General features: G+C 38.7%; 3 protein-coding genes across 4 annotated transcripts; 1 reads left to right on the plus strand and 2 right to left on the minus strand.

Annotated features, from left to right (window-relative positions):
* Window positions 1-615: 615 nt before the first annotated feature.
* hcst (hematopoietic cell signal transducer) lies at window positions 616-2050 on the minus strand. The gene is made up of 5 exons (XM_085365819.1): window positions 2023-2050; window positions 1456-1535; window positions 1252-1272; window positions 905-1039; window positions 616-679 (listed from the first exon to the last, which is right to left on the minus strand). Exons 2-5 carry the CDS (start codon window positions 1508-1510, stop codon window positions 636-638), a joined length of 255 nt encoding a protein of 84 aa, XP_085221945.1. The 5' UTR covers window positions 1511-1535; window positions 2023-2050; the 3' UTR covers window positions 616-635.
* Window positions 2051-8327: 6277 nt separating this feature from the next.
* On the plus strand, window positions 8328-15027 carry nfkbid (nuclear factor of kappa light polypeptide gene enhancer in B-cells inhibitor, delta). Its single transcript, XM_085365820.1, has 12 exons — window positions 8328-8464; window positions 11867-12003; window positions 12101-12134; window positions 12357-12541; window positions 12629-12798; window positions 13329-13434; window positions 13525-13671; window positions 13772-13823; window positions 13906-14063; window positions 14285-14401; window positions 14545-14709; window positions 14807-15027. The coding sequence occupies exons 1-12, from the start codon at window positions 8449-8451 to the stop codon at window positions 14876-14878; spliced, it is 1359 nt and encodes a 452-aa protein (XP_085221946.1). The 5' UTR covers window positions 8328-8448; the 3' UTR covers window positions 14879-15027.
* Window positions 15028-19601: 4574 nt separating this feature from the next.
* On the minus strand, window positions 19602-27945 carry LOC146623228 (FXYD domain-containing ion transport regulator 6-like). 2 transcript variants are annotated; one of them, XM_085366623.1, is made up of 10 exons: window positions 27704-27945; window positions 24832-24888; window positions 24658-24684; window positions 23215-23238; window positions 22981-23004; window positions 21088-21162; window positions 20165-20201; window positions 20049-20086; window positions 19937-19961; window positions 19602-19838 (listed from the first exon to the last, which is right to left on the minus strand). In XM_085366623.1, the coding sequence occupies exons 2-9, from the start codon at window positions 24881-24883 to the stop codon at window positions 19957-19959; spliced, it is 282 nt and encodes a 93-aa protein (XP_085222749.1). In that variant the 5' UTR covers window positions 24884-24888; window positions 27704-27945; the 3' UTR covers window positions 19602-19838; window positions 19937-19956. The 2 variants fall into 2 exon arrangements, with proteins under 2 accessions (XP_085222749.1, XP_085222750.1); XM_085366624.1 differs by lacking the exon at window positions 24658-24684.
* Between the last annotated feature and the right edge of the window lie 35 nt (window positions 27946-27980).

A 27980-nucleotide genomic window follows, 5' to 3' on the forward strand; every position in this document is an offset into this window, starting at 1 on the left:
TTTAAACCACACATCTGATGTCCGTGAATAAAATACTCAAGTTGGAATCCTTGTATATTATTTTTTGTAATCAAAATGCTGTAACAATGCTTTGAGGGCTGTTTATACAAAATCAGAGCAAAAATTAAAGTTAAGATTGCTCAAATGTTTCCTTGATCGTTTTTAACAGTGTATTTGAATGTTAACCATATGCAATTATTATTATCACACACAATTAATATTATTAAAATGCAGTACTATTGTAGGGTCCTTATTTTACAATAAACAGTACCTTGAGGCAACTGTTGCTGTGAAATGGTACTATAAAGATAAAACTGGACTGCCTTTTTCAAAGTCTCTACTAAATAAACTGAAACACATCTTATCTAACTTTGTAACATATTTAAAATCACAGTCCACATTGTATGAGTATGAAATCCCATTTATGAGACTCTTTTATTTATTTTTTGTAGTATGAATTAACAGGTTGAAGTCTAAGAAGTAAGATATAAAATGTGTAAAACAATGTGTTCAACTTAAAATGTAATAGTTAAAGATTTTTTTGTATAATTAATTTTCAGAGGAGATTTCTTTAAAAAAGGTAAACAGTTTTCTACAAGAAAGTTGAAAGTGTTTTCATGCACTGCACCATCCTTTTAGCTCTTGCAGTTGGCCCGGACATTCATATACACTTTGTGAGCTGTGAAGAAATCAGACAAGAGACAGCACAATGGAGAAAAGCTATTAGTTGAAAGTATACACTTGATGCTAAAATCACACATAACAGAAGAAGTCAGTTTGATGAATATAGTGAAAATATAGTTGAGAAACAGTCTTATAGGTGAATATGAAAGAAAAAAAGAAATCCAATGTGATAAAATAAAAGGGCTCCCAGGGACCGGCGAGCCCTTCACCGTCATCTTACCATTATCTATCTTTTGACGCCGGAAACTGGCACATCGGTATGTTACAACGACAATAATAAGGGTCAGCACCACATCTGCACAGATGATGCCTGCTATTGTTCCTGGCTCAATCCTGTAGCAAGACACTGTGCTGTCTGGTAAATACAAAAAGTGAGAAACAGACAGTTAGACAGAAATGGAGTGGGAAGAAAGAAAAAAACCCAAGAGATGTAGAGAAAAACTGAGTCATCACGACTGGTTGCCTAGTTCTACATTTACTTTTATTTGTATTTTTTTTCTCAACATTAAGATTCATTTTTTTTAAATGCATTTAGGAAGTTGACACATCATCTTTTTTGATACTTACCAGCAAGTGCTGGAGCAAGGCCTTAGAGAAAGAAAGGGAACAAAGAGGGATATGTTAGTTGAAACTTACTTTAAGTTCCTCTAACAAGTCAGTTAAGTTTCCGTCGTGCACAGCAGCTTGTGGTTTTACTTTCCTGTGTGAGACCACCTTCATTTTGAGTGTGTGTACAAAAAGAAAAGAGAAATACTATTAAATCATCCTTACTGAAAAAAAGACCAAATAGGACAACGGTGAGGAATTTGTTATTTGCCATCGCCATGAAGGTCAGCTCAGTTATGTTCTATCTGAAAGACAAGAAGAGACCAAACATTGTCCTATATTACATGTTCCAAAGATGTGGCGAATAAAGTTCATGTTACAGTATCCATTCTTCGAATTTTGATACATTTTAATTTTTGTATTAAGGACAGAACATCTGAAATGTCTCAGAACTGTAGGCTTGACCTCTTTTGTATACTCTACATCACAACGAGACATGATGGACTGTGTGGGTAGTTACAAAGCGATAGAGATAAAATTAGTAAATGAAAAATTCAGAAAATGTTAACATATGTCTAAATCATTACAATTATTTAAAAAAAAACCCCAAAAAACCTAAAAGATTTAGTTCAAGCAACTGCATTTCATATGCAAACATTTCCTGTTCACAACTTTATAAATCCAACCTTTCCTCGAATAATCTAACCGAATAAAAACATTCTGACAGATTAAATCTTTAAAATTAAAAATGATGATGAAGAGAAAGTAAATGGGAGTCCAAAAAAACCGTACCTTCTCTGGTTTGCTGATCTGCCTTCTGCTATCCAAAACATGGTGTGACTTGCTATTCGTTTTCTCCTCTGACATCTCTGACGTCAAACTTTCTAACTTCCTTTGGTGGGCTGAAGCACCGTCTGCAAGCTTGTCTCCACTACAGATTATTTAATAACAGCTGAGCTCTGACAGAGTGAATCTGTATTTAATGGAGTACAACATTGTTTCCAAAAAACCCACAATATATCCAATGTTGAAAGGAAGAATGTGGGAATCAGTTTTATTTATTTACTACAGTCCATTGCTGCTGTTAGCTGTTGTAGCTGCTGAATGTGGTTTTGGGTTTCTGTTTTTTTCAAATGTTGTTGCTGTCAGCGTTCACACTGACAGAAACTGTGGGTTGTTAAATGTCACCACTGCTGATGCTTACAACATAACTCTTGGCTACTCCTAAAATCCAGAAAAGAAAAAAGAAAAGAAAAGTTATATTTTATTTAATATGTATATAATCGTAAAATGATATTTCAGGATTCATTTGAATAACTAAACTGTAATAAATACATTTCACTGAAACCCTTCTTCCAGCAATTCAGATTTTGACTTTTGTAAAATTCTTTGTTTACACATTTTATCCAGTGGTTGCAAAATAAATCTTGTATTTTGTTCAGTGCGGTTTGACTTCGGTTTCGGTTCAGGTCAGCAATATTGCACTGCCACCTGCTATATTCTAGCTGTACAACAGCAGAGGGAGCTGCAGGCCTTCTCATAGAATAACCAAGCTCATCTGTTAGACCAAAGATCAATAAATAAGCAGAAAACATAAAGGAGAAATAGCAGGACTAAACACTTAAATTGAAGTAAAACAGTTAAAAGACCACAGAAAAATAAAGGTGCACATTGATGCACACATGGCTAGGACTGCTTTCTTGCTGTCTCTTCTGTAAACAAGCTTTGTAGCCACAAAAGCAGTGAATGTATAACCTGTGGGTGAGGTTAGTTACCTTATAGAGGATTGTGAAAAGCACAGAGTACTGCTTTTACCACATCTATAATGTTAGAAGGTGAAAAAAACACTTCCCTGTTTTATTTAATTTAGCATTACATTTCTTCATTGATATTTATTATTGGTCTGAAATTGGTACTTCCACTTTTTCCTTCTATTCTAATTAACCCTTTAAGACCTACCATAGAACCAAGTCCGCCAGAGCTTATATTATATTTTTACATGCTGTGGAGACATTTTTGGGAGCATTTCAAGTTGCTATACATCAATACAACCATTATAGCCCAGATTTTAATAATATGTATTCATTAAGTGCATAGTAATTACATAAATTGCAAAAAAGTGCAATAAACTACAAAAAAATTGAAAATCGTTTTTGATTTTTTAACATATATTTGTAGTTAGAGAAATTTAAGAGTCTTATCCCTCAAAACTGTAAATACAAAAAAGTTGCACAAAATAGTTTCCTACCACAGGAAATTTATTTTGAGTGTCTTCATAGTTTTATTTTTGAAATACACCAATTTTTATACACTGCAGGAAAAACGAAAATAAATATTATACTGCAAATTTGCAAAAAAGCAGCATGTGCATCAAAATAAACTATTTCCAGCAGTGCAATATGAGTCCTAAGCATCCCAGAAACGACACAGAAAGTCATAAAGTCAAAGATAACTTTTAAAAAGAGCAGTATAGGCCCTGAGGCCCTGATCGCAAAAAAGACTACATTTCCGCGAAAATGACGTCACTTCCGGTTTCGGGCAGGTAATGGCGGAAATGCAAAAGTTCGCGCTGACGTCTATTCCAACGTAGGAAGTGTTTTGAACAGCTGATCAGATCGGTAAAGCGTGTTTCTGGAATATTATGTTTTTGTTCCTGCAAGCGCTTTTTATGCAGTTTTTGCAAAGCTTTATGTGGAAGGAAACCGTGACCTAGGACAAGCTGATGGCATCAGATGTAAGTACAACTCCTCCGGTTTCATATGCAAAAAAAATTTTTGCGCTAGCTTACGTGGTTGCAGTGCTACTGGGATTTAAAAATAGTTACCATAACAGAGCGTTCCCGCTCCGATCGGCTCTAAAGGGTTAACATCCATCCATTCTCTTCTGCTTATCCAATTCATGGTTGATTTGAATGGGCAATTATCCAAATGATCCCAATGGGCAATTTGGAATCACCAATTAATCTAATCCAAGTAATTTCTAGATTTTGGACTGAGGAAACCAGAGTAACCAGAGTATGGGGGGAACATGCCAGCAGACTCAGAACCTTCTTGATGTGAAGCAACATATAATATAATAAAACAACATAGTTCAACATTTGAGTCTTAAAATACTTTGGGTTTGTTGGTTACTATTTTAGTAAAGCAATCCACTAGCCACTTCATTAGGTACACTTTGCTAGTATCAGGTTGGACCTCCTTTTGCCTTCAGAAGTGCTCTAATTATTCATGACACTGATTCAACAAGCTAGAAACATTCCTGAGAGATTTTGGTCCATATTGACATGATAACATCACACGGTTGCTGCAGATTTTGTTAGCTGCAAATCCATAATGACCATTTGAGAAAAGTGAACTCATTCTCATGATCAATAAACTAGTTTGAGATCATTTATGCTTTGTGACATAGTGTATTTTCCTGCTCCAAGCAGCCATCAGAAGATGGGTACAGCAGTCATTAAGGTAAGCAAAAATACTCAGGTTATGCTGTGGTGTTTAAACAGTGTCTATGTGTGTGCCAAGAAAACAACCTCAGCATCATTACACCAACACCACCCACCAGAACGACTGATACAAAGCAGGATGGTGGTGACCCCGCCATCAAAATGTTGCAGCAGAAATCGCAGGCAATGTTTTTACAGTTTTCTGTTGTCCATGTTCGGTGAGCCTGTGTAACCTGTAGCCTCAGTTTCCTGTTCTTAGCTGTGTGAGTGGCACCCTGTGTGGTCTTCTGCTGTTGCAGCCCATCTGCTTTAAGATTCGACATGTGTGTTCAGAGATGCTCTTCTGTAGCTCAGTTGAAAATTGTTGTGATTTGATTTACTTTCGCCACTGACCTCTGGCATGAACAACACATGTTCACTACCACTCACTGGACATGTTCTTTTTTTGGACCATTCTCTGTAAACCCTAGAGATGGTTGTGTGGGAAAATCCCAGTGCATCAGCAGTTTCTGAAATACTCAGATCAGTCAGTATGGCACCAGCGACTGTGCCATAGTCAGCGTCATTTAAGTCACTTACCTTCCCCATTCTTATGCTCAGTATTAACTTCAGACAATCTTGACCATGTCCATGTCACTGAGTTGCTTTTGTGTGATTGGCTAATTTTGATATTTGTATTAATGAGCAGGTGATTTGGGTGTAACTAATATTGTGGCCACTGAGTGTATATCTATTATGCTTAGCATTAAAGATATTATTCAGCAAATTAACTACAGATTCTCATTATCCTTTAAATAGCCTCCTTAAGAAGAATACTGTTATTTGTAGACACTTATCTCTTCTGAATATGTGAAGATAAGGGGACATCAAAGAACTGCCATATCTTTGATGGTTACATAGTTACTGTGACTTAATCTAATAACATAAGTATGACTAAGAAAGTAAGTTAAAATCTTTAAAATCCCCATGACTTTAAATAGTTAAAAAAAATACTTTTAACATAATTTTGGAGCCCTGTAAATAGTTGCTACCAAAACATGAGAAGAAGTCCCCAGAGGTTGATTGTTTACCCTGAAAAGATTCTCTGAAGAATGATGCATAACTTTCTCTGAAAGAAGCTTATTAGTTTTCTTTCTTACTAGGAAAAGTGTAGCTGAGCGTGTGGCAGACCTGAGGTATTTCCAGTAGTTATGTGTACAGGTATACTGGCATTAGCAGAGCAAATGTGGGATGTAGAATATAGATCAAACCATCTGGAGAATTTACTGAGAGGTGGAGCCAGAACTCTCGGTTAGGCTTTGGGCTGGGCTGTGGATGACCACAGCCTGATATACTAAACACAGAAAACATCTTGTGTAGTTTCCCTTCTTTTATCTGCCCTTTCAAGTCTGAGTTGTTCCTTGAACTAAACAGAGCTTTCAGCAACAAAAAGTCATCAGGGTCCAGAGTCATCTAATAGAATGAAGACTAAACTTGGGACTGCTGCACAGACAGTTAAAGCTGGATGGGCTTATTGTTAAACTGTGTCCACTGTATGCATTAACTATGCCTACTGGATATAAACTAAACATCTGAAGATATATATCTATAGTATATAGATAAGTAAATATTTCCAACACGGTATATATTTGTATTATAATCACTAGACGGTACAGTCCTTGTTCTTTGTATCTGACTTTCTTCCATTCATTGTTTTTGATCCTTTCTGCTTCTTTCTTCTTTTTCTAAATGGAAAAAACCTAAATCACAGAATTCTCACACATACAAGAGATGCAAAAGCTTGAAGTTTACCCATTACATTCATTTTCAGCTTGCCATTTACAGTTTTGGATCTGACTAGAGTAGGTCTGCATGATTCACAGATTAAAATAATCCTTATTTATGTTATCTTATTCCTTTACATATTTCATACTGCACTCCGAGGTTCAACCTTTGTCTTAAACTGGCTTTTTCACCTCTGTCTTCAAGGTCACCCTCTCTTTAAGCTGATTTTCTTCTGATTAGCTTCCCTTTGCATACAAAAGGTTTGAATAGCAACTGAGCATGACTGCTGTATTTACAGACAATGATAATCATATTAAGGACGCCCACTCAGACTGAGAATAATACAGAAAACCACAGACTTCAGGACAGCCTGAAGACTGCACTTTTTGCTCAATTATTTGAGAATTGTTTAATATGAATTCCCACAATGGGAACATGTATGACAGGGCGAGCATTAGGGTCACTATAAGATTTTGTGATGAATGTACAGGTCACAAGCCCTAGTCCTGAATATATGGAAGTGTGTATTTAGTCCTCTTGGTAGGTTCATATCTGAGAGCATATTTACAGCAAGCACACAAATGGAATATCCAAACCTTTCAAAAATAACTAAACCCACAGCTAAATATCTGATGAGACACATTTTTCCTTTAACATTGTTTAGTAGCACTTTTTCACAATTACACATTCTTTAAATATATATTCTAAACTCTTTTTTCCACTTGTTTACATCTTTCTGCATTATTATGTTGTTCAGCCTCTCTCTGTGTTGTCTGACAATTGTTTATGGAGAAAGTAGGCAAAAAAACCCCCTAAACATATATATTAGTCATTTGGCAAAAAACAAAAAACAACTCACCACCAAGTTGGATGTTTTGATGTTGTTTTTCTCTTTAGGTGACACAGAGATTCCCGTAAGACTTTATCTATACTGGTAACAAAGATAAGAGAAAGATAATATGTTTACATGGAGTTTACATACAGTCCACAAAGAAGAGCTGGAAAGGAAGGTCTGGGCATCTCTATTGACACTGCGGGCAGCAGAATGGCAGAAAATTGATATTTTAAATCATAATAAATACCCTGTTCACTGTAAGCTGAGATCACATTTTTTGGCTATAAAAACAAACTTGATAGGAGTTCATTATCTTTAGAACTTTATATAAGTCATAATAACAGTAGGTTGAGATAACGTGTTACTATATTTCTTTAGTTTTCTATCAAACGTTGTTTTGCATCAGCGCAATGTTGAAAATTTCAGATCACTTATCTCTTTGCCAGTTACTACTTTAACATTTAGGCACTTGTACTTTTGCGATCACTTCCACGACCTTTTTGATTCCACACATCTAAAACTACCAACTTGAGATGAGCTTTTGAAACATGACATAAGTGTCATTATAAACTGTACTACAAAACAGTCAAGGAGTTCCAGCTTGTTTAGGCTTTCAGCGCAACGTAAAAACTAATGTATTTCGCCGTCACTCACTTTTGTCCTCAAAATGTACTTCAAGTATTAAAAGCGAACGTACTCTATAAGCAGAATGTCTGATTGTGTTTATTGTTAGCCTACTACGAGACTGGACAACCCATTACTCATTCCTGAGGCGGTTTAGTCGTTCAGCTGGTGCAGGGTGAAGTAATGGTAACCATTTATAAATAAACGCTCTTCTGTCCGAAACAGCGCCTAAATATAAACAACTCTTTATTCACTTGTCATACCTTTTGCTCGCATAACTCACAGCTCGTTCTCACACTTTTATTTTTTTCTTTTTTTTCTTTCTGCTTTTCACGCTTTGCCCTCCCTCCTCGTGCTCGAGGGCGTGACCACAGCTGGGGGTTGAGGGGAAAGGGACTGCATGCTCTGTGTGGAGCACTATCACAACAAGAAAACAAGCCAGACAGACTACAGCGTGGCAGAGCGTCAGAGATCCCTCGGTCATCCCTCATTGAAAAGGTTGGCGAGCAAGCGGACGATCTGTCGAAGACTTCACAGCAAAACAGTTTCTGACATGCACTTTGATAAATGTGAGTACGTTTGTGCTTTTGATGCGGCAGATTAGAAGCCTGATCGTGTGAATAGTTTGACTGTGATGACGACACCGCTAACTCATTACTTTGTATGTTTTTCGGGTTTTTATATAGACAGGGATGGTGAAGCTGTTTCTCTTTTTTGTGTTGTGCGTGTGTGTGTTAGAGTTTAATTACAATGAGGTGTCATTTAAAAGCTTACGTCGACACAGACCTCCTATGTCATCAACAGGACAGGACACATCTGATAGGGTTTTCTATGAATTTTAATCGGGATGCTGCCTCCTAAACGTGGCAGGAATCGCTCTTTTTCAGCTCCTGGTGTGCTTTTATAGTCAGACTATGTTTGCCACGCTATGCCAATAGGGGGATGTATTTTTGATATGAATAGAGTACAGTGAGTTCAGTCATTTCACTGGTGCTTTCATGCACTAGCCTTCCTCTTGGCTTGGTTTTTCATATATGACATCACAGTTCGGGTGAATCCAACAAGCAGGACATCATTTGGGGAAACCCTAATACACCTCCACCCATGCTAGTATGTTTTCATTTCCCCATTTTATGATTAGTGCCAGACAGGCAGGCTGTGTGACGTGACAGCATCTTGTTTGCTTAAGCTTATTTGTTTATGGTCTCCCTTAAAAAACAAGCAGAACGATTACATATTCAGCTCTGCTAAACCACAAAATGAGGAAACTGGCTGTATGCTTCTTTCTTTTCACCGAGCATAGAGCCAAAAGAGAAAGGTCGTCGGAATCCCCAACCGCCCACTCACATGACTCAATGTCCAGGGGTTTCCACAAAACCTATTTGAATATAGCACAGTCTAGCCCAGAGCTGCGTGGGGGTTAGATTAGTGTAAGCCCAAATGTATGTGCATGCGTGGGTCCCCCAGGCCATTTCCTGGCGTCTGGCAGCCTACAGGGCAACTTCGATCAACTGGTGGCATCTTTTCAGAGATACTTTTAAACAGAGAATATGCACTTATATTGCAGCATTACATCACCGGGCCAAAAGTGACATTTTGATATAAAGTTAAAATGAGTCAGGATTGAGTAACCTATAGTAACACCTTTTGAACTTGAAAATGAAACTTGCGGCCCTGAAATGTACAGACTGATGTCATGTATTCTCATTAAGTGACCTTTATTGTGTGCTGGGGGGGGGGGGGCCGGCATATGACACACAGCACCATGAGCTTATTGTCAAGGACTGGTTTTTAAGTGGAAGTGAGATTATTGTTTCTTTTTTTCCTCCTTCTGCTTTGAGAAGAAGCGACACAGCTTGCCAACAGAGATCTACAATCTTTTCTTTCTTTTTTTTCTTTTTTCATCTCAGTGGTCGAATTTGCATTTTTTTTCCGGAAGCGCACACTCCGTGTGTTTGCTTTGGTGAACAGGGCTGTGTTGTCCCTGTAAGGCTTAATATTCATAAAGTAAAAGCTAACAAACAACAACAACAACAACAACAACAACACAAACCCCAAACAAAACAAAACAGAGACGTGACAAAAGAGCAGACTTCTTGTGCTCTACCTTCCAGACATGGTTCAATAGAAAGCACAAGGCAACTACACGTGTTGAGGTGACAAGCCTGTGACACACCAAGGCAGGAAGATGTGGTTTGCCATTGTGTAGCGTAACGGAGCGGTACTACAGGAAGATGTCATAGAAAATAAGCAGTGGTTATCCCATACTACAGCCTTTCTGATTAATCTGTCTGGTTTGCTTGGCCACATTATCTGTGTTCCTAATGGAGGAGGTTTTGCATAGCTTTGTCTTTTGTACCGCAGTTCCACAGACAGGGTGGAAATATCACTTTATCTTACACATGTGGGGTGAAGTTTTTGAGGAAACAACCTGTGTGGTCACAACATCTCAGCTGGAAACATCTGAATTCTGTTTTGTAATATTTGTTTCCTATTTTTCTGATTTCCTTTACCTGTTCAGTGGAAATGATACTTTAGTATCAGAAAGGGAAAACACACTCACTGCATAATGGACTTGATGTGAATGTATGTGAAAGGTGAGCGTGGAGAAAATGAGATGTGATGAGAGTTGTACAGCTTGTGATTCATTTGATAAATGAATCATAAGCTCACGACTCACTTTATATTTCTTATTCTGATGCTTTCATACCTTTTAAGCTTCATTTATATCAGTGATAATTATATCATTAGGCTGGTTGACAGTTAACCCTCAACAAATCAAAGCCAAGTGGCACATAGACTCCATAGAGTACACAGTGAGAGTAAATCCACTTCTGCAGACATAAAAAGGCTGTCTGTGATCAGACTTCATTTATTCGTTTAAAGGTTTAACTTTTTGATAAGCTAAGTTTTAATGGCTGTAAACAAGTTTGTCCTTTTGTTGGAAAACATTTCAAATTGATATTTCCAGACATGAAACGCTCATTGCATTCATTCATTAGTGGATTAACAGAAAAAAAAAAGAGGCAGGTATTCAAGCGTTCTCTGCTTTCATTTTTCAAATCTCAAAATTTGCATCTTCACCCTATTTTAGATCTTTGTAAAGTAAGTCTGTAAGAAACAAGAAAAAGAAAATGTATCTTTGGCTGTAGAAAACCTTTCGATACTCCAAGACATTCTAGACGAAAGCAAACAAATGACTAGTGATGATTAAACATTGCCTCTGATATCGATTAAATGTCACCAGTATATAGTCATGTGATTAAAGAAGTAAAAAGGCAACAGATAGAGAACATGTATCTAAAATTTACATTTTGTTGTCATTTATGTACATTTGAATAAATTTAAAGACATGAATCACGCAGAAAAAAAGAAAAGAAAAGTACGCTCATGCCCATACACTTACCACACCTTAAAATCAGTGAAGTTGGAATCAGGTTCCAATCATTAGTCTCGCTTGTGTAACAAGTTGAACCTCTGGGTCTGTTGTTCTCATCTCCCTCCATTAGGCCAAGGTCTAAAGAGCTCTCTAATAGAGGTATCTAAACACAAAAAAAGGTTGTGGATCCCTGTAACTGGGATGAGATTTAAGAAGTCTCAAATTTGTCCTTAATTGCACCCTTCGCTAAATTGAGGCTACACGATTTGATGGTCCAAAAATGCTACCAAGGAATCACAGGGTCTGCAGGTGACTCTTCTGTTTGTGTCTAAGTGCATCTACAGAAACAAAGACATTCAAATTTGACCTGCATTTGGACACATATAGGCATAGCTAGGCAAACCTTTAGGATCATTATGGTGTATACAGCTGGTCACGGGGACAGTAGACAAGGAAGGAACCTCACACCAACTGTGAAGCAAGGTGGTTGGAATATCATGATTTGGGCTTGCTCAACCGCTCTAAGGACTGAGGAGGCTTGCCAGTAATATGTTGAAAAATTGAGCAATTTCCATATTACTTACTTTCCCAGCGCCAAAAGAGAAGCCGTGTTGCACACTGCCCACAGTGAAAAAACTCTTGGAGCAGAAGAGAAGACGCGAGACGTCCTCTGTGCCACCCTGCTGCCCGACAACCAGCACAAGTCCTGTTCCTCCAGCTACTGTTACAGTAAGCCAGCACATATAGTACCTGTGCATCTCATCAAATTTTACATTATCAGGATTTGATTGTTCACAGTTTTTCCTGCTTCTTCTTCTTTTTGCAGCAATTGCCTCCATCAGAACCATTTTCCTGTACAGGTAAGGACTGGGCAGCTTCTGTTAAAGACTAAATGCAAAAAACTTTGGATGTGTAGGCATTAATAAGCATTTTTCTTATTAACACTGACCTCAACTATTGCAAAAACTATTGCAAATGATTGCAACACAGAGAGTAGAGAATCAACCAAAAGTATATCAGAGATCTTGTTATTTAAGTAATTTTATCTTTTCAGTGATAAAAAGAAGTTTTCTTCTTTCTAGGTGCAGCAAGTAGCTACTCAGACATGGCAGTGAGCTATGAGCAGTGGGCCCCAGCTCCTGAGTCACTCAGTTTCTATGGCAACCAACCAGGAACCAGCTTTACCACAACCTACAGCCACACAATGACACCTGAATACACACAGCAACCAGTCCATCCATTTGTGGAAACAATGTCCCAGCCATATGTAAGTGTTAGCCTTTGTTTGCAGACTTTGCAAGTTTGATAATCCTATCTTGAGTTTGTTGAGTAAAATCTGCATTCCTTTGCACAGGACTGCCTGGGGGCTCTCTCAGATTCTTCCTGGTCACTTCTGGACCCAAGCCAGACCACACAGCTGACTTTCAGTTCAACAATGGATGCCACCAAGCTCGAGGAAGCCAGAATGCTGCTTAGCAGGATGGACTACAGCAGAACTACCTGCCAGGATGAAGACGGAGACACGTGAGTGATCATGAGTGTGTTAGCGGGGAGTGTTTGGTTTATACCGGCTATTGAGATTTAAAGCAGAGAATAAAAGTCAATTTGCCAGTGGGAAATGTGGACTGAGGTTTCAATTTTAAGTTCTAGCCTGCATTACAAACATTAAAATACAAGTAAGTGTTAATTCTTCTAGATATTTTGCAATGCAGTGCGTGTTCACTTTCTGGACCCACGCAAACCCCCGCTGATAACTTTATTGCGCTCTTTGAACACGAGTACACAATTTATTTACTTTCCTACAGTTTCGTTTTCAGTCGTGAGCTCAAAGTGAGAACCCATTTGGTAATCCTAGACAGATGAATAAAGAAAAAAAAAACTAAATATGAAAATGAGTCAGCCACTCATGCTCAGTGACAATTACAATCTTACAAATTCTATTCCTTGTCACAAGTGAACTCGTGAGAGAAAATAGAGTGAAATTGGCTGTGGGGATTACCACAATTATGTAGTCTCATTCATAACTAATTTGTGATGTGTTCTTTCTCTATCAGCATCCTGCACATCTACACTGCCAAGGGACTGAGAGAGTGTGCCTATGCTGCTGCGGAGAGGCTGAGGGATGTAGGGAGACTTGATGCAAAAGAACACAAGGGAAAGGTATGAACAAAAAAAAAAAACATCATTCAGTTTGATTGTTGTTGACATGGTCTCTTAAAATACATGTGTATACTACCTGTGCTTGTGCAGACTGCTTTACTGGTGGCAGTGACGGCAAACCAGGCAGACATTGTCCAAGATCTGCTGTCTTTGGGAGCGGACATCAACGCCTGTGACGTTAATGGACAAACCGCTCTTCATCTGGCTTCCCACTATGGATTCCCAGGGGTTCTGCGGGTAAAGCTACAGTAACTACTAAATGACTTTGGCATGACTTAAAAAACAAAACAAGCAAAGATAAGAGTGAGGAGATCTAATCAGCGATCTGTTTCTGCAGGCGATTCTGTCGAGCAGGCCGGCCGTCAACCTGGAGGCCCGCAATTTTGAAGGTAAAATAACATCTTTGCTTTTAGCTCCAACTCCAACATATTTACTGGAACCCCTAAAAGATATATATTTTCTTTGTCTCAGGGATGACCCCTCTGCACTGTGCAGCCATTTCTCACAGTGTCACGGTGAAGGCTTTGTCTACCAATGGGCATGCAGATGTTAATCTTCAGACCAAAGCTATGGAGAAGCTCTCCTGTGTGCAGATGCTACTTGGTGCAGGGGCATCCCTTCTCAGTCAGGTAGGTCAACTGTGAAGTTCAACACAGTAAGGCCTGTACTTCAAGGCAGAATTTTAAGCTACCTGGGGTTTTATCTAACCAAGATGTCGTCATGCTGCCAACCATTCCCCTCTTTGTTCTCTCTTTTGTTTTCTCCTTGTTGCTTGACGCTTTTTAGCGGTTCTAGTCTGACTTGTGGTTTCATTATGTCTCTCCCATTACTTCCAATTCTCCAATTCCAGGAAATCAAAAGTAACAAGACTGTGCTGCATTTGGCTGTGAAGGAGGGGAACATTGATCTGGTGCGTTATCTGCTGAGCATTCCCCTGCCGAACATGAAAGACTTTGTCAATATGAAAGTGAGTCCCACACTGACAAGAAACTCAGAGCAGAATTTTATGCATACACGTGTTTATGCGCAAATACATAATGTGTAAGCGTACAGCTATAGCTGTCTGTGAACAGTCCGAGTTATGCGGCTTTTATATTTTTCCCCCCACAGGCTCACGGCCACACAGCTTTACACATGGCAGCCGGTCTCCATGGTAACCTCCACCAGGAGGTGATCCTGCAGTTGCTGCTGAGCAAAGGAGCTGATCCCAGCATCCGCAATCTGGAGAATGACCAGCCAGCTCACCTGCTGCAGAGCGGCCTGCTGGGAGAACAGGTAATCACCCATATCTTCACTTTTTTTTTTCTTTCTTTTTTTTGTGATTGACTTGATTTTTCAGTTTACTTATATTAATTTATCTCCTAACTTGTAGCTCAAGCTCATGCTGAAGAAACGAAGTGCTTCCTCTCGTCGACGTATCGTGTCCTTGCAGGACCAGGAATGACTCAGATAATTTGTAGTCCCATTTTGGAGGGAATATGTCTTTAAGATAGTTCCTCTGTTGAGAAGGGGGGTTTACGTTTTATTTTGATGACACTCTGGGAGTATCCAGCCTATATATTGATGAGTAAACAAGACTACTTTGGTATATAAATCTCCAAATGCTGTGTAATTCACATTGCAATAGACAAAGGATGCTTTAATTCTAAAGCTTCAAATTTGCTTGGTATTTAGTTTCTGTAAAACTGTAGTGTTTTATTTATTTACTACTCTTAGGCAGAAGTATTCCTCTGTGAGTGAAGGATTTCATTCCGAAATGTGATATCTCTGTGAAGACTTTTCCACGAAACGCTGTTGCTAGAAATCAGGCATGCGTTTGAAAGTTTTTAAGTAACATATTTATTTTTTTTAACATTTTGCAATGAAACAACAGAACTACAAAACATTAGCATTAGTTATTGGAAAAAAAAAGTAGTAGTCGAAGGTGGAGTAATATTTATTTTTCTGTTAGGCTAAACTCCCGGTTTTATGTTGATTTCTGTGAAATCGTGAAAATAAGCTCCAGGACAATGTCCCTGAAAGACCTCTTGTTGTCTCAAATCCCCCTCGTTGAAATATTATCATAATGATACAGTGAGTGATGGTTGTCATATCAATCAGTATGTGTGCTTCATGTGTGTTTGGAATGAGAATAATCTGTTGTACGATTGAACCTCCTTTCTGTATGCATCATACATATTTGTGTAACCTCAGGTGCACTTTCCTTTGTGGAAAAGGAAACTTTAAGGGTAAAACCTCTATGTTTTTAAAAATGATTGTGACAGACAATATGTTTTTTTTTTTCTTTGTCGAAGAGGCATTACATGAGTAAGTGTGGTGACAAATTGTCTGACTGACTGTACTTTTTACTCATGAGTCATGAGTGCGAGGACGATAACAGTGCTTAAATTCCATCAGGTTCTTTTGATCTTCGGGGTACCCTTTGAACAGTCCCGTTTACATTCAGCTTCAGAAATTAGCAGCATGGAAAATACAGCAACACATAAGAAGCTTGCACTTTTGTTTACACTCACAGTATTTATTTTTCAAGGCCAATTTCAACCAACCTTCACTGCAATGACAGTGAAACTTAATCACAGATTAAATGAGTGTAATCTGAGTGACAAGTAAGCCTCTCACTTATGTGTCATCCTTTATATTAGACACGCTGTAAATTCCTGTAAAGCACAAAGGAAATCTCACAACAAAACCACATAACATTTCTCATGAACATGCTTTTCATTTGCTACACTCTTGCTTCACATGAGAATAATTTCTGACATTCTTATAACAAGAGTAGATGGGATCCATTTGAAAGTAGTCTCCCTTTTAGCCTTTACAGGGAATTGAATACTGTTGCTTTAGAACTGAATCAGCTCTGACTGTTATATTTGTAAAGGTAACCTCAAAATGAATGTTGACTTTTCATTTATTTCATTTTGCAAATTTTGATTTGTTATGATTCGGTTTTTCCATCGATTGGTTTACCAGCTGGATCTGCTGTTTGAAAGATCCTGCGCAGGAGGAAAAAAAAAAGGAATAAATCATAAAGACGAATGTTAAACTGGCTCAATGAATGCAGTTTCAATTGCTGTACACATGATGGACACATTTCTAATTTTGTAATCATGCTCTTGATTTTATTGTTTTATAACAGTAAAAGATGTAGAAGAGAAACCACACCCATTTCCTGTGTTTGATGTGAACATTGAGTGTCCTTGTCATTTCTTTTTCATCTTAAACACTACACAGAGTAATCTACAGACAGATGTTTTGCAGCTTTGCCAAATAATATGGGATGAGGTCAGGTTGTATAAGAAAACCCTGTTTATCAATCACCCATCAGAGGTATGTTATCCATAAGAGGAGTGGCCACCAACACAGCTGATCTACTTGTATCTATTTGCTAGCATGGGCTTCTCTTTTTGTTTTCAAGCTTGTGCTGTAATGCCTATACAGTTGGAGGAGGTACTGCAAAAGAAAAGGAAATAAGTCAGAGAGAATAATGGAAAAATAGCAAAGTTTTAGCGCACACAGTCACTCCAAACAGTTCCATCTAGATAAATGAAATTACCTTCTGTCTTTGGGATTTGAGTACCAGATGAGCTGGAACTGCAATTAGAAAAACAAAGGAGGAAATTAGTCAAGAGGTGACTTCAAAATTAAATTCATCAATAATTCCAATAAAAACATACTCGTGCGGTTCGAATACTGTGGCAACAACTTCAACTTGACGTGTTTCCATTATCGGGGTTGCAATATCAGGTAGATCTAGATGCAGTTGAAGCCACAGGCTTCTAAGTGTAACTATAGACCAATATGCAGCTTTTGCCCCATTTAAACAGCAGCTCTCGCCTTTCTTCCAGTCTTACTATACAAGCAGCATGCAACAATCTGAGAATCGACACTGCCCATTCACTACCAACACAGGAAGAGTGATGCGTCCATTCAGAAATGCTTACTATGCGCATGTGATTTGCCACATCTGTGTAATCTTATAAATGTGTTGGAAGTGTGTGTGCAAAGAGCAGAATAGGGGCATTTTGAGAAGAGGCATCCAGTGCAGGGATAGGGGGGGAGGAAATGTAGGATATATAAATATATATATTTTTTTATTTAAAAAAAGATGGCAAATTCATACAACATGCACAGGGGGGATCATCTGCTAAACTCTTACTTGGATGAGGATTTTACACATTTTGTGAATTTTTTACCTGTTTGAGGAATGATAGATGAGTTACCAAAACAATATTTTTATATTGATATATGTTACAAAGCCTTTGCATTACATATATATTTTTACAGATATTTTAAAGTCTAAACTTACTCAGGGCTATTAATATGCCAGAGACAAACATAATGACAGCAAGGATAACCCCTGTTGTCCGCAATGTCTCATAATCTAAAAGGAACAAAAACCACACACGAAACACTTATAGGAATTTATTGTGTATTTAAAGAATGCTATCAGTAGAAATACAACACTCATTTGGCTTTGATCTTTGAAATGAATAAACAACATAAATCTTACCATATTCGAAGTCGCTTTGGTCTGGAAACACTGTTTCTGCAAAGAAAGAGTGTCAAGTTATAAACCACATTTTAAAAGTGTTTATTTGGCCACAACAGTAATGGGATCATTACAAAGCTTTTTAATGCACTACAAGGGAAAGCAAGCTTTTCAGCTTCCCAGTGTGCAGAATTGGCTCCACAACTCCTCAGGAGTATTTTTCCCCCTTGACTGCAGCATCTTGGCTCAGCAGAAAAAATGGGTTAGAAGCCAGCAGCAGGATACAGAGGTGTCATCCCAGCAGCAGAGGATAAAAAGATCTTAAATTGAGTTAAACAAGAACTTGAAGTTAGGAAGATATTTAAAAAAAAAAAGATTAATAATAATAAACTAAAATAAGCAATTTAAGGACTCCACCCCTCATCAACATAGTGACTTTTTAGAAACATAAACGAGCAAGCCCGTGCTAAGCAATTAAGATGTCTGGATGCCAATAATGCAGCTTGCATATTGCGGAACCCTCAGTTTCTCAGCAAGTGGCTGAGCAGACAGTTTTTCTTCCCACAGGTTTCCCCCTTCCACAAAATCCGAGAACTGTTTTAGAGAAGTACTTAATATTTGATCTGTCCATTCCAGCGGGGACATTTACTCAGGAACTCCCTGTGTTATGACACTCCGTGCATCAGCAGCTAAACTGTTTCCCACAACTCTAGCAAACAATGCAGCAATGGAACAGCATAAACATAGGTGTGAAAATGAAAGCAGTGATTTCAATTTGTTCCTGATCTGCAAAATAACTTTTTGTACGCGTTTCATTTCAACAGGAAAAACAAACAAAGAAACAAACCTGTGGTGTCCATGGCTGCAGTGCAGAGGTGAAGATGAGCTCAGGTGCTGGTTTGCAGTGTTGGACTGGATGCGAAAAGTGGGAGCAGCATAGCACAGCAGGGAGAACAATAAACTCAGGCGGGTCCCTCTGGTGGTTATGGTGAAACACTGCATGCTAACCGAGTGGTGCAAAATGAAGAAAAAAAAAAAAAAAAAAGGCAGCAGGGCTGCCCCACACTGTTAATGATCCAGCCAAAGTTAAAACAAATATCTAATTTTATAATTGGTAGGCTTGGTAATTATCCTGTCTTCTACTACCTGCTAAGGACCCCAGCCTTGTGTTGTGTCTAAGTTTGTGGTGGAGAGTTGCTGTTATTTTCTGAGTAGCATCATTTTGTTTCAGCAATCATAACTTTCTGCTATAGAGTATATAAGCTTGCACGCATAAAACCCCAGCTCCTGCCTCACATTGTCTTTTGTGCAGTGCAGTCATCCCATTGCTGCAACTCCAGGGAGGAAAAAAAAAAAACAGCCTACATCTGCAGCTTTTATGTTCACTGAGGCTGGCAGACTCATACTGGTACAAAACCTGCCAATAAACAGCACTGAACACAGAAACAGGCAAAATTAAAGCCTTTTTTTCAAAAAGAAAAAGAAAAAACTCCAAAAGCTGCAAAACGCGGCATAAATCACTCTGCACACACTGCTGGTTGTTACTACTGCATGTGTAACTGAGCTGGCTGCAGTGTCAGCAGAATCAGGGGTGCGGTGTGGTACAGTACAGTTCACTGGTTTAAATTTGCAGTGGCGCCAAATTAAATAAACACGCATAAAAACGTAAAACATCGTGTCAAACATTTGCTTTATTATCCTGCATCGAAGTGAAAATCTCAAAAATACAAACGATAACAACACTATCGCCATCATATAATGTTGGCACAATATCTACTACCATGGAAAGGAGATAAAAACATAAAAAAGGAGAACTGTAACATTATGTAACTGTAGATAGCTTCATGTGTTCGTGGAAAGATTGTCTGCCGCTGACGTAGTATTTGCTGCCACCTAATGGCAACATTCAGCAAAACTGCAGAAGAGGTAAAGGATTCAGTTCAACTTAACAGAAATTATTTATTTTTGAGCTTCACTTTAAAGGTGATTCACACATGTTTGCAGGATACTTACCAGTTGTGCATCTATGTCTGTTAAACTGTGGAAAGAGTCTTATGTTACTACATGGTCAGTAGGAAAAAAAAATAAAAAAGAATAATCATTATATAAGAAAGGAACCATTTACCTCTTCGAACACCTGGTTCCCCATCAGGACCCCTGGGTCTGAAAACATAACAAAACAGAATTACATTAAAAAAACTGATCGTGTGCATCCAGAATGAAAAATGTTTATTTACTTACCTTGGGTTGTCTCTCTTTGAACAGGTACACTTTCGGCCTGTTAGTTAAAAAAAAAAATTAGACAGAATCACAAGTAAAAGAATTACACAGGGCTGGTATCAACAACACTATGCTTTTCTACAAAAAGCACAGAAGCAAATGTTAAGAGAATTTATACAAACACAGCAGTCAGCTTTGTACCCTTAAGTATTAAAGGAGGGAGACTGCTCCAAGCCTTGATAGATACATTAACCCTTTAAGACCTACCATAGAACCATACACACACACACACACACACACACACACACACACACACACACACACACACACATACATACATACATACATACATACATACATGTGTGTAGGTGCATTTTATGTATATTCTGAAATGTCATTGAAGATTTTATTTTCTATTCAATTAAAAAAATCTGTACTTTTCTTAAACAAATGGCATAAACGTCTTTGGTTAGCCTCTCTGTTTAAAGGACTCATCAATGACTGCTATTTCTATGTATAATTTCATAACTCATATACTAAATACTAAAACAAAAACTTTCACAAAGTGCACTTGGAAGCCCACTCTGCTTTTTACAAACAGAGGCAGGCAGAGAGTGTGGCCGAGCATGTGAGTGCCACTGAATAATTTATTGGCAGGTTTTGGTTTCAGGGCTCCGAGTGGCAACAGCAGCATGTGCTGGCAGGTAAGAGGAGGACCCTTGGAAAGACACTGACTTCAGATATAAAGGCCAAATTGCTGTGATGCAAGGAGCATAAATGTGTTGAGACTGCACCAGAAGCATCTGTGTGGCTCCCTCCGAGACCTCTGAGGGAAACAGGGGGGCTGTGAGGTGAGTTTGCGCACACAGGGAATACAATCCGCTTACACTTTTGCGTTTACACATTTGCACTCTTGCTGTGTCTTTAGACGGCCATGCACTTACTGACAATGATTGCGATGCCCAGGAAGAACAGCACCACTGCAAAAACCAGCCCACCAATTCTCAGAGATTCATAATCTGAAATAACAAAAAACAAAAAAACTAAAAACACTTTGTAGTGTTTGCAGATTTACATGATGTAACGTTTGAAGTCTTCAGTCTGGAAGCAAGGCGTGAGACAAACAGCAGAGAGCGAGAGAACATCAAAAGAAGAAAGGTCTGTCTAATATAGGTATATTTTAATTATACCTGACATCATTTTGAGTATTGTTAATTAGTAATTATCTGTATTTATTTGTATATAGTACATGTACATTCATTTCATGGTTTAGTAAAATGTGTTAAAATCTTTAGTAATAAATATCAACTGAAAAAACATTTTGATCACAAGTTTATTTTGTTGTTAAAAAGAACAAAAACACTTATTACGGTACATTGTACATGTATTCAAACTGCTATGGATTTAAATAGTTATTACCTGTTACTCTAATGCAATTAAAGTCATAAAAAATAATGCAACTATAGTCAAACAGTATCCCATGCCAACATCATCACTTTGAACTTCAGATAAATCTATTAACCTAGAAGCAGAGGTTTTAATGGCACTTTCTCTTGTTGCCAATACGAACTATGATTCTTACAAGTGTAGTGTGTAACTTCTAAGGCTTTTTCTCAATTTTTGACTATTTCATTAAAAACTTTGATCATTCTTAATTTCATGGCAGCAACGCATCTAAAAAAAAAAAAAGGTTGGGTTCCACAGAAACCTTCTCTTGGCCAAACCGTTATGTGATCAAATCGAATTTTCAATTCTTTTTGGAAAACATGGATGCCATGCCCGCTGGCTAAAGAGGACAGGTATGAAACATCTGGATTGGTATCAGTGCTCAGTTCGAAAGCTTGAATCTCTGATTCTATTACACTCATTGTAAAAGAGCCTGTCACAAAATGAGAAATACAGTCAACAAGTCCCAGGACTGTTTAGCTGCTAGAATCCCATGTCAACAACATTCCTCTCCCAAAGGTCTGGCAACTGGTCTGCTCGATTCCCAGATGTTTCCCTGCTGTTGAAAGAAGAGGGGATGCTGCACGTTGGTAACATCATGCCCCCGTCCCAACTTTTTTTGAGACGTGTTGCTGCCTTCAAATTCAAAATGAGTAAATAAAATTTTATTTGAATTTGCAAATCAGTAGATTCCATTTTTATTTACATTTCACACACTGTCACAACTTTTTTTGTTGTTGTTGTTGCAAATTTAGGGTTGCGTATACAAATGATTGTGGTACTTTTGCATTACAGTGCACTCATTCTCCACCAATATCTTCCTTGAGACAGCTCTGTTATTGCATCCGGTAAACAACAGATCACTGCTCTTAGGAAAGCCTATTCCTGTAGTGTAGCATTTTGATTATTTTAGTGCTGTGCCCAAGTGTATTTTAACAGGAAACACTTTGGTGGACCTTAAGTAAGTGAAGCAAATAGAAACACATGGAGGAAAAAGCGAGTTGGACAAAAACAAACAAAAAACTTTCCCCAGTGAAAATGATGCGTTTTGATCACCGTTTTAGTGGTAATTGTGTGGAATAGTACACTGTGGGCATGAGACAACTACCAAATAATCCCCTACCCTCGAGAACAAAACACAATAAAAGTGCATATAAAATGCAGATGTTCAGTCATTCTCTACACTCTGTTCCTTTGGGTCGACTAAAAAGCCGTGACAGTGCTCGGTATTTACATTGGATTTACTCCAGAAGCTTGGCCTTAGGGTGGAAGTTTTCCATCACTTTTGGAGAAAAAACAAGTGAAAAATGTAAACTCATCTCAACCTCCCAGATGTTTCCTGTGTGGAGGGTCAATCATTAAAAGCCCAAGTTCATCTGCTCAGCCCTCACCGTATTGAAAATCCCTGTCGTAGTCTGGAAGAAGAAAGCAAAAAAGAGGAAACAAATGAGAAGCAGATTTACGCACTGACACGCTTCAGCGAGTACTCACAATATGACATCAGTTCTAGAGCATTATTAACCACTATGAGCCTAGTACCAGTTTACAGTAAATGCTCTACAGCGAGTACTTAGATTAAGCTAATTTGACTTTCTAAAAAAAAAAAAAAACCCCACAATACCCACCTTTGTCATCATCAGCTGCAGAAACTGTGAGAGAGAAAGCAAAGAACATTGACCTCTATTAAGAAATTCAGCAGGTTACATAAGTGCATGTCAGCAAATGAGAGGCTGTTGTTGGACAAAACTGGGTTGAGCAAACATCTGAAACAGCGCCTATTAATGAAGGTCTTCATTTTGTAGCTGGCTCCTTAATTAAAACAAAACAGAACAAAACATGCACGCATGGACATTGTTCTCATGGGAACAGCGTGTTAACACTGTTAAGACCCAACTTCAAATCAATAAAATCAGGATTAGAGGAGTTCCAGTTATTGGCAGGAGGACCAGTTTCTATTTAAGTCTCAAACATCACAAGAAATGTAGAGGATAAAATGCTCGCTAGCCCAGATATTTAAAAAAAAATCCCGGAAAATAATAACTGTGCTTCTTCTACCCCAGTATTTTTATTTCATCGCCCTGTTTTAATCCGTGCTCTGTCACTAATGCGGGGAACTTCAGATCGGTCTGTTCAAACACCATCTCTGCCTCCATGTGGAGAAAAAAAAGTTGGCTGCAGACTTTCAGATCTACACTGTTCATTATAAGAAAGGAGAAAGCAGGCACTGTTTATGTGAGCGTCAGTGGTCCGAGTGAGAACAGTGTAACCTTGGAGGAGCACAAGAGAACGCTACATAAATACTTGTGTTAGGCAACATTTTGCATAATTAATGTGTTATTTTTAACGGTTATCATTAACAATATTCGACCATAATAGCCGATGCTGAAAGCACTGACATGATAAGGCAAGCGGAGAGTTATTAAAGAGTAAAAGCTTTCTGTTCTAAAGTTTAAGCTTAGAGACTTTTCTGACACTTGCTGAAAGAATCACATGAACTGCTACAAATAAGATTGATGCGGTTGAAACCCTGAACTCAGTAATAGGTTATCTGTTCTACTGCATCCTGGCTGCTGGAGAGGAAGGGTGAAAGTCACACAGTTAACGCTGACCTTGTCCTAATATTATTCTTTTTCCTCACCAAAGCAGAAACACATTCTATCATACCGATGCCGACAAGTCTTCCAAAATAAGGTCTAACCCAAGAGTCGGACATAAAAGTCAAAGAAGATCTGCTTAAGATCAAGCACAGCCGATGGCATGCGGGGTGCACGGATAAACAACTCTGAGACCAGAGCTTGCATTAACAATGGAAAACTTGGCAGCAGTCTGAATAACTGATTTATTCAAACTGCTGTATAAGGAAACATTTACACTAGTCTGACACGGCCTTTTCTCTGTGTACAACACCGGGGTGAAAGATTTAAGCTGATTTTTGTTTAAGTATGCAAATTATGTTAGACATTATAAACATCTGACCATGTTAAAGTGCCATACAATTATGCATGCAACATTAAACAGAAGCACATCGAACGTTCATGCTTCGTCAGTGACCACTCACGCAAACTTACCAAACACCTCCCTTCCAAATGCTGATCCTATTATACAGACACATCAGCTCATTTAGCATGGAAGGACTTAAAGCAAAAGCTAGGGAAAGGGGAAGCAACTGAAGAAGGTCATGCTTGTTTTAAAGGGGGGAAAGCACGTAATTCTGCTGAAGGTCTCGTGAAAAGAATACCCACCAAGCGCAGGAGCCAGCCAGGAACTGAATGCCACCAGTGTCACAAGATCCATTGTACCTGTTTGGAAAAGTCAAACAAGATTGGGCTGTGTCAGGATGTGAAATCACAATAACAGGAAACAATAAATGTCTTAACCCGATTGTACACAGTTGTAAACACCCCCCCAAAAAAAGACAACTGACAAACGCAATTCAACTGGATTAACAACACACAGTTTTACTTTTCGTGTCTTTATTCAAGACGCCAACTGATTCCTCACAGTGCAGGCTGAAAAAAAGTAACTCAAACAACTTTCTTTATTAGCAACAACCTCAATCAGATGCTAGCCTGGAGAAGGAGAGGTATGCACTGGAGAAAACAGGAAGAAATAACACATTTGTGTGAATGAAAGACAGACAAGTGGGACAAACAAATAATACCATTTTAAGCTACAGACAGTGGACAAGAGAGGTGAAGAAGAGAGTGCAGGCAAGTACTGATTTGGTGATATTATTAGACAAAGGATGTTAACGATGGAGCTGCCAGGCAGGAGAAAAAGACAAAGGAGGTCCAAAGAGAATCTTTATGGGTGTAGTGAAGGTCATGCATAGGGTTGGTTGATAAAAGTGGATCCTAAGGACAGGGTAATATGGAGGCAAGGTAATCCGCTGTGGCGACCCCAAAGTGAGTAGTGGAAAGATGAAAAAGAAGAGCCTCAATCAGATGTTACCGGTAGCTGCTTATGAGATCGGGCAACAATCAAGAGGAATCTCGCAACGTTTTAGGAAGATTTTTGAAGCATTTTCCAGCTAGGGGCACCTCTTTAATGAGTTTTCTAAAATTCTAAGAGTTGTCTTGATCAAGGCATAATTTACACATCTACACATTAGAAGAACAAATTCTACAACCCTCATTTCAGATCTCATCTCCTTAACAAGAACGTCTGATTCCAAGACGATTTGGGAGAACTGATTACAGCAGATGCTTTTACCAGCCTGGACTTTTAGCGAATGTTTTTGTGTTCAATTAAGGCAAGTGAAAGATAACTTTTTGTGTTTCCAAAACATGCTCCAAGTTCACAGATGGTGTTTTTGTAGAACTATAGAAGCAGCCTGCTTACAACTTTGTGTGGTTATGAAGAAGCTTAATTTAATCTGAATGACATCTTTCTTCATGAATATCTGACATCCTCTAGTCTAAAATAAATCAGCTGCTCACACTGTTCTGCTAACGGAGAATCAGCCACTTTCGATGAAGTTCAGAACTGTTTTCACAATAGTCTATGGTTAAACTGAACTGAGTTTCACGTGGAAAATCATTGACACCATGCCTGGTAGGGAGACAATGCTCTTTCTCAGCTAGATGCCACATAACAGGCTCATGAATGTTTTCTGTATGGGAGTCTTAATACATAGTGCCTTAAATCTGGGTAAGCGAAGAGGGTCTATTTCAAGCGCAGCCCCTCAGAATATGGAGCTCAGCAGTGGAGGGGTACCAGGCAAGCCTGGTGTTGAGTTGCACTTGATATTTGGTCAGTGGATTTGGACTGGTTTTGCTGGGTCATCTACTTTACAAGTGGAGCAAAACCTTGGGGGAAGCATTACGGTCTATATATTACCTAGTACACTGGGATTCTCTTACACCCATATGTGTAAGGTTATGTTTTAGGTTATGATCTCACCAGATCCCACCCTTCATGATTGGAAATGGGCTGAAGGTCCATTCAAGACAGTATATGAGGCGAAATTTTGTTTGCTTCACAGCCCTAATTACCAAGAAAAAAATACCAAAACAGGACAACAAAAAATGTAATGCAGGTACGCAAAGCTTAGCTCTGCAGTCATAGAAAATCTAAGCCATGAAATAACATCTTTTGCAATGCAAAGATCAAAGCCTATGTTAGCAGAGCCAATGGCTCCCTCCCTGGCCCAAAGCACTGATGGGGATTCATGCATGACTAGAGTGGGGGTGTGAACACGAGCCTGGAGCCTGGAGTGGAGAGAAATGAACACTTCAACCCTGGGAGCAGGATTAACAACAAAGGCCTGCCAATCAGGTTTAATCAAACAAATACAGGGTGAGTTATTCGAACAAGTGCCAATCCAATAATCTTGTTTGTTAGCCTTCTGAGTGATGGAGAGGAATATAATGGGGAGACAGGAAAGAAGCCCGTAGAGCAACACGTAAAATGAATTATAATGGGTTATAATAAAGTGGGATTAACACAGACTGTTTGCAATTAGGAATAGGAGCTTGTGTTTTACATTTCACTTACATAAACCCGTTACGGGGTATATTTAGACTCCAAACAGACTGCATCACCATACTTCCAAGGAACAACACTTGAGGTTTTTTTCCTTTCGTAGTTTATTCTGTGAGGTATAGTCTGAAAAACTATGATATTCTGACATCTGTGCGAGTTGTCAACAATTGAAGCCATTCAGATTGTTACAGATTAAGTGACATTTCACAAGTTGTTGGCCACAAACTCACGGCTCAGCGCAAAAACGAGCCTCCAGTGAACTTGGCACGTAGAAGTTAGAGCAAATTTATGAGCAGGGAAAAAAGGCTTTCATAGTGCACAGAAGCATTGCAGGTATATGCAAAGAACGCGTAGGCGTGAGAGAAGCATGAGCGATGGCTTATCTAATTAGACGGTCACATGGTGGACGCAGGCGTTTAGTTGGGGGTGGTGGTGGAAACAACGTTGGAGAAACCAAGTAGAAAGACGATATCTTTCTAAGAACATATCTACCAATCAAACGCTGCTGACACAGGGTCCTGTTTATATGCGTGCAGAATCTATTTAATATATTTGTACCTGCATTAATATGAAAGTCGTGTTCAAGGAAACGCATTCATTTCAGCAGAGCACAAGTCAAAGTGAACTTACCGTATATCCGCCTCCTTGAAACTAATGTGAGTTGAGACTTTTCGCTCAGTGAGCTAAACTTTACTTGGAGGGGAGGAAAAAAAGTTTCCCTACGTTAAACACGCACAAATAAATAAAATGCATGCAAAACCTTCTATTATGACTTGATTAAAAATGAAGCCGTCTGGGTTGCATTCTGTGTGGATCGTTCACCATTCCCGCCTGGACCAAGTCGGTTTCTCCTTGGTCTTGCCTCAGGAATGAAAGGGGGAGGGGGAGGCGGGGTGCCACTGAAGTT

The sequence above is a fragment of the Diplotaxodon limnothrissa genome, linkage group LG11, assembly GCF_057381915.1.
Source record: "Diplotaxodon limnothrissa isolate DT_005_m linkage group LG11, D_limnothrissa_male_GT1.1, whole genome shotgun sequence".
In the NCBI taxonomy this organism is placed as follows: Eukaryota; Metazoa; Chordata; class Actinopteri; order Cichliformes; family Cichlidae; genus Diplotaxodon; species Diplotaxodon limnothrissa.

What these genes read in the sequence shown, in the direction of transcription:
- hcst (XM_085365819.1), bottom strand. Translation starts at nt 1,510, where the DNA reads ATGGCGATGGCAAATAACAAATTCCTCACCGTTGTCCTATTTGGTCTT. An exon ending in CCTTGCTCCAGCACTTGCTG is followed by an intron (nt 1,040 to 1,251) that starts GTAAGTATCAAA and finishes TGTATTTACCAG; the next exon opens with ACAGCACAGTGTCTTGCTAC. An exon ending in GCGTCAAAAGATAGATAATG is followed by an intron (nt 680 to 904) that starts GTAAGATGACGG and finishes ATTTCTTCACAG; the next exon opens with CTCACAAAGTGTATATGAAT.
- nfkbid (XM_085365820.1), top strand. An exon ending in GATTCCCAGGGGTTCTGCGG is followed by an intron (nt 13,672 to 13,771) that starts GTAAAGCTACAG and finishes CTGTTTCTGCAG; the next exon opens with GCGATTCTGTCGAGCAGGCC. An exon ending in GGAGGCCCGCAATTTTGAAG is followed by an intron (nt 13,824 to 13,905) that starts GTAAAATAACAT and finishes TCTTTGTCTCAG; the next exon opens with GGATGACCCCTCTGCACTGT.
- LOC146623228 (XM_085366623.1), bottom strand. Translation starts at nt 24,883, where the DNA reads ATGGATCTTGTGACACTGGTGGCATTCAGTTCCTGGCTGGCTCCTGCG. An exon ending in GGGCATCGCAATCATTGTCA is followed by an intron (nt 20,202 to 21,087) that starts GTAAGTGCATGG and finishes TTTAACTAACAG; the next exon opens with GCCGAAAGTGTACCTGTTCA. An exon ending in TCAAAGAGAGACAACCCAAG is followed by an intron (nt 20,087 to 20,164) that starts GTAAGTAAATAA and finishes TTATGTTTTCAG; the next exon opens with ACCCAGGGGTCCTGATGGGG.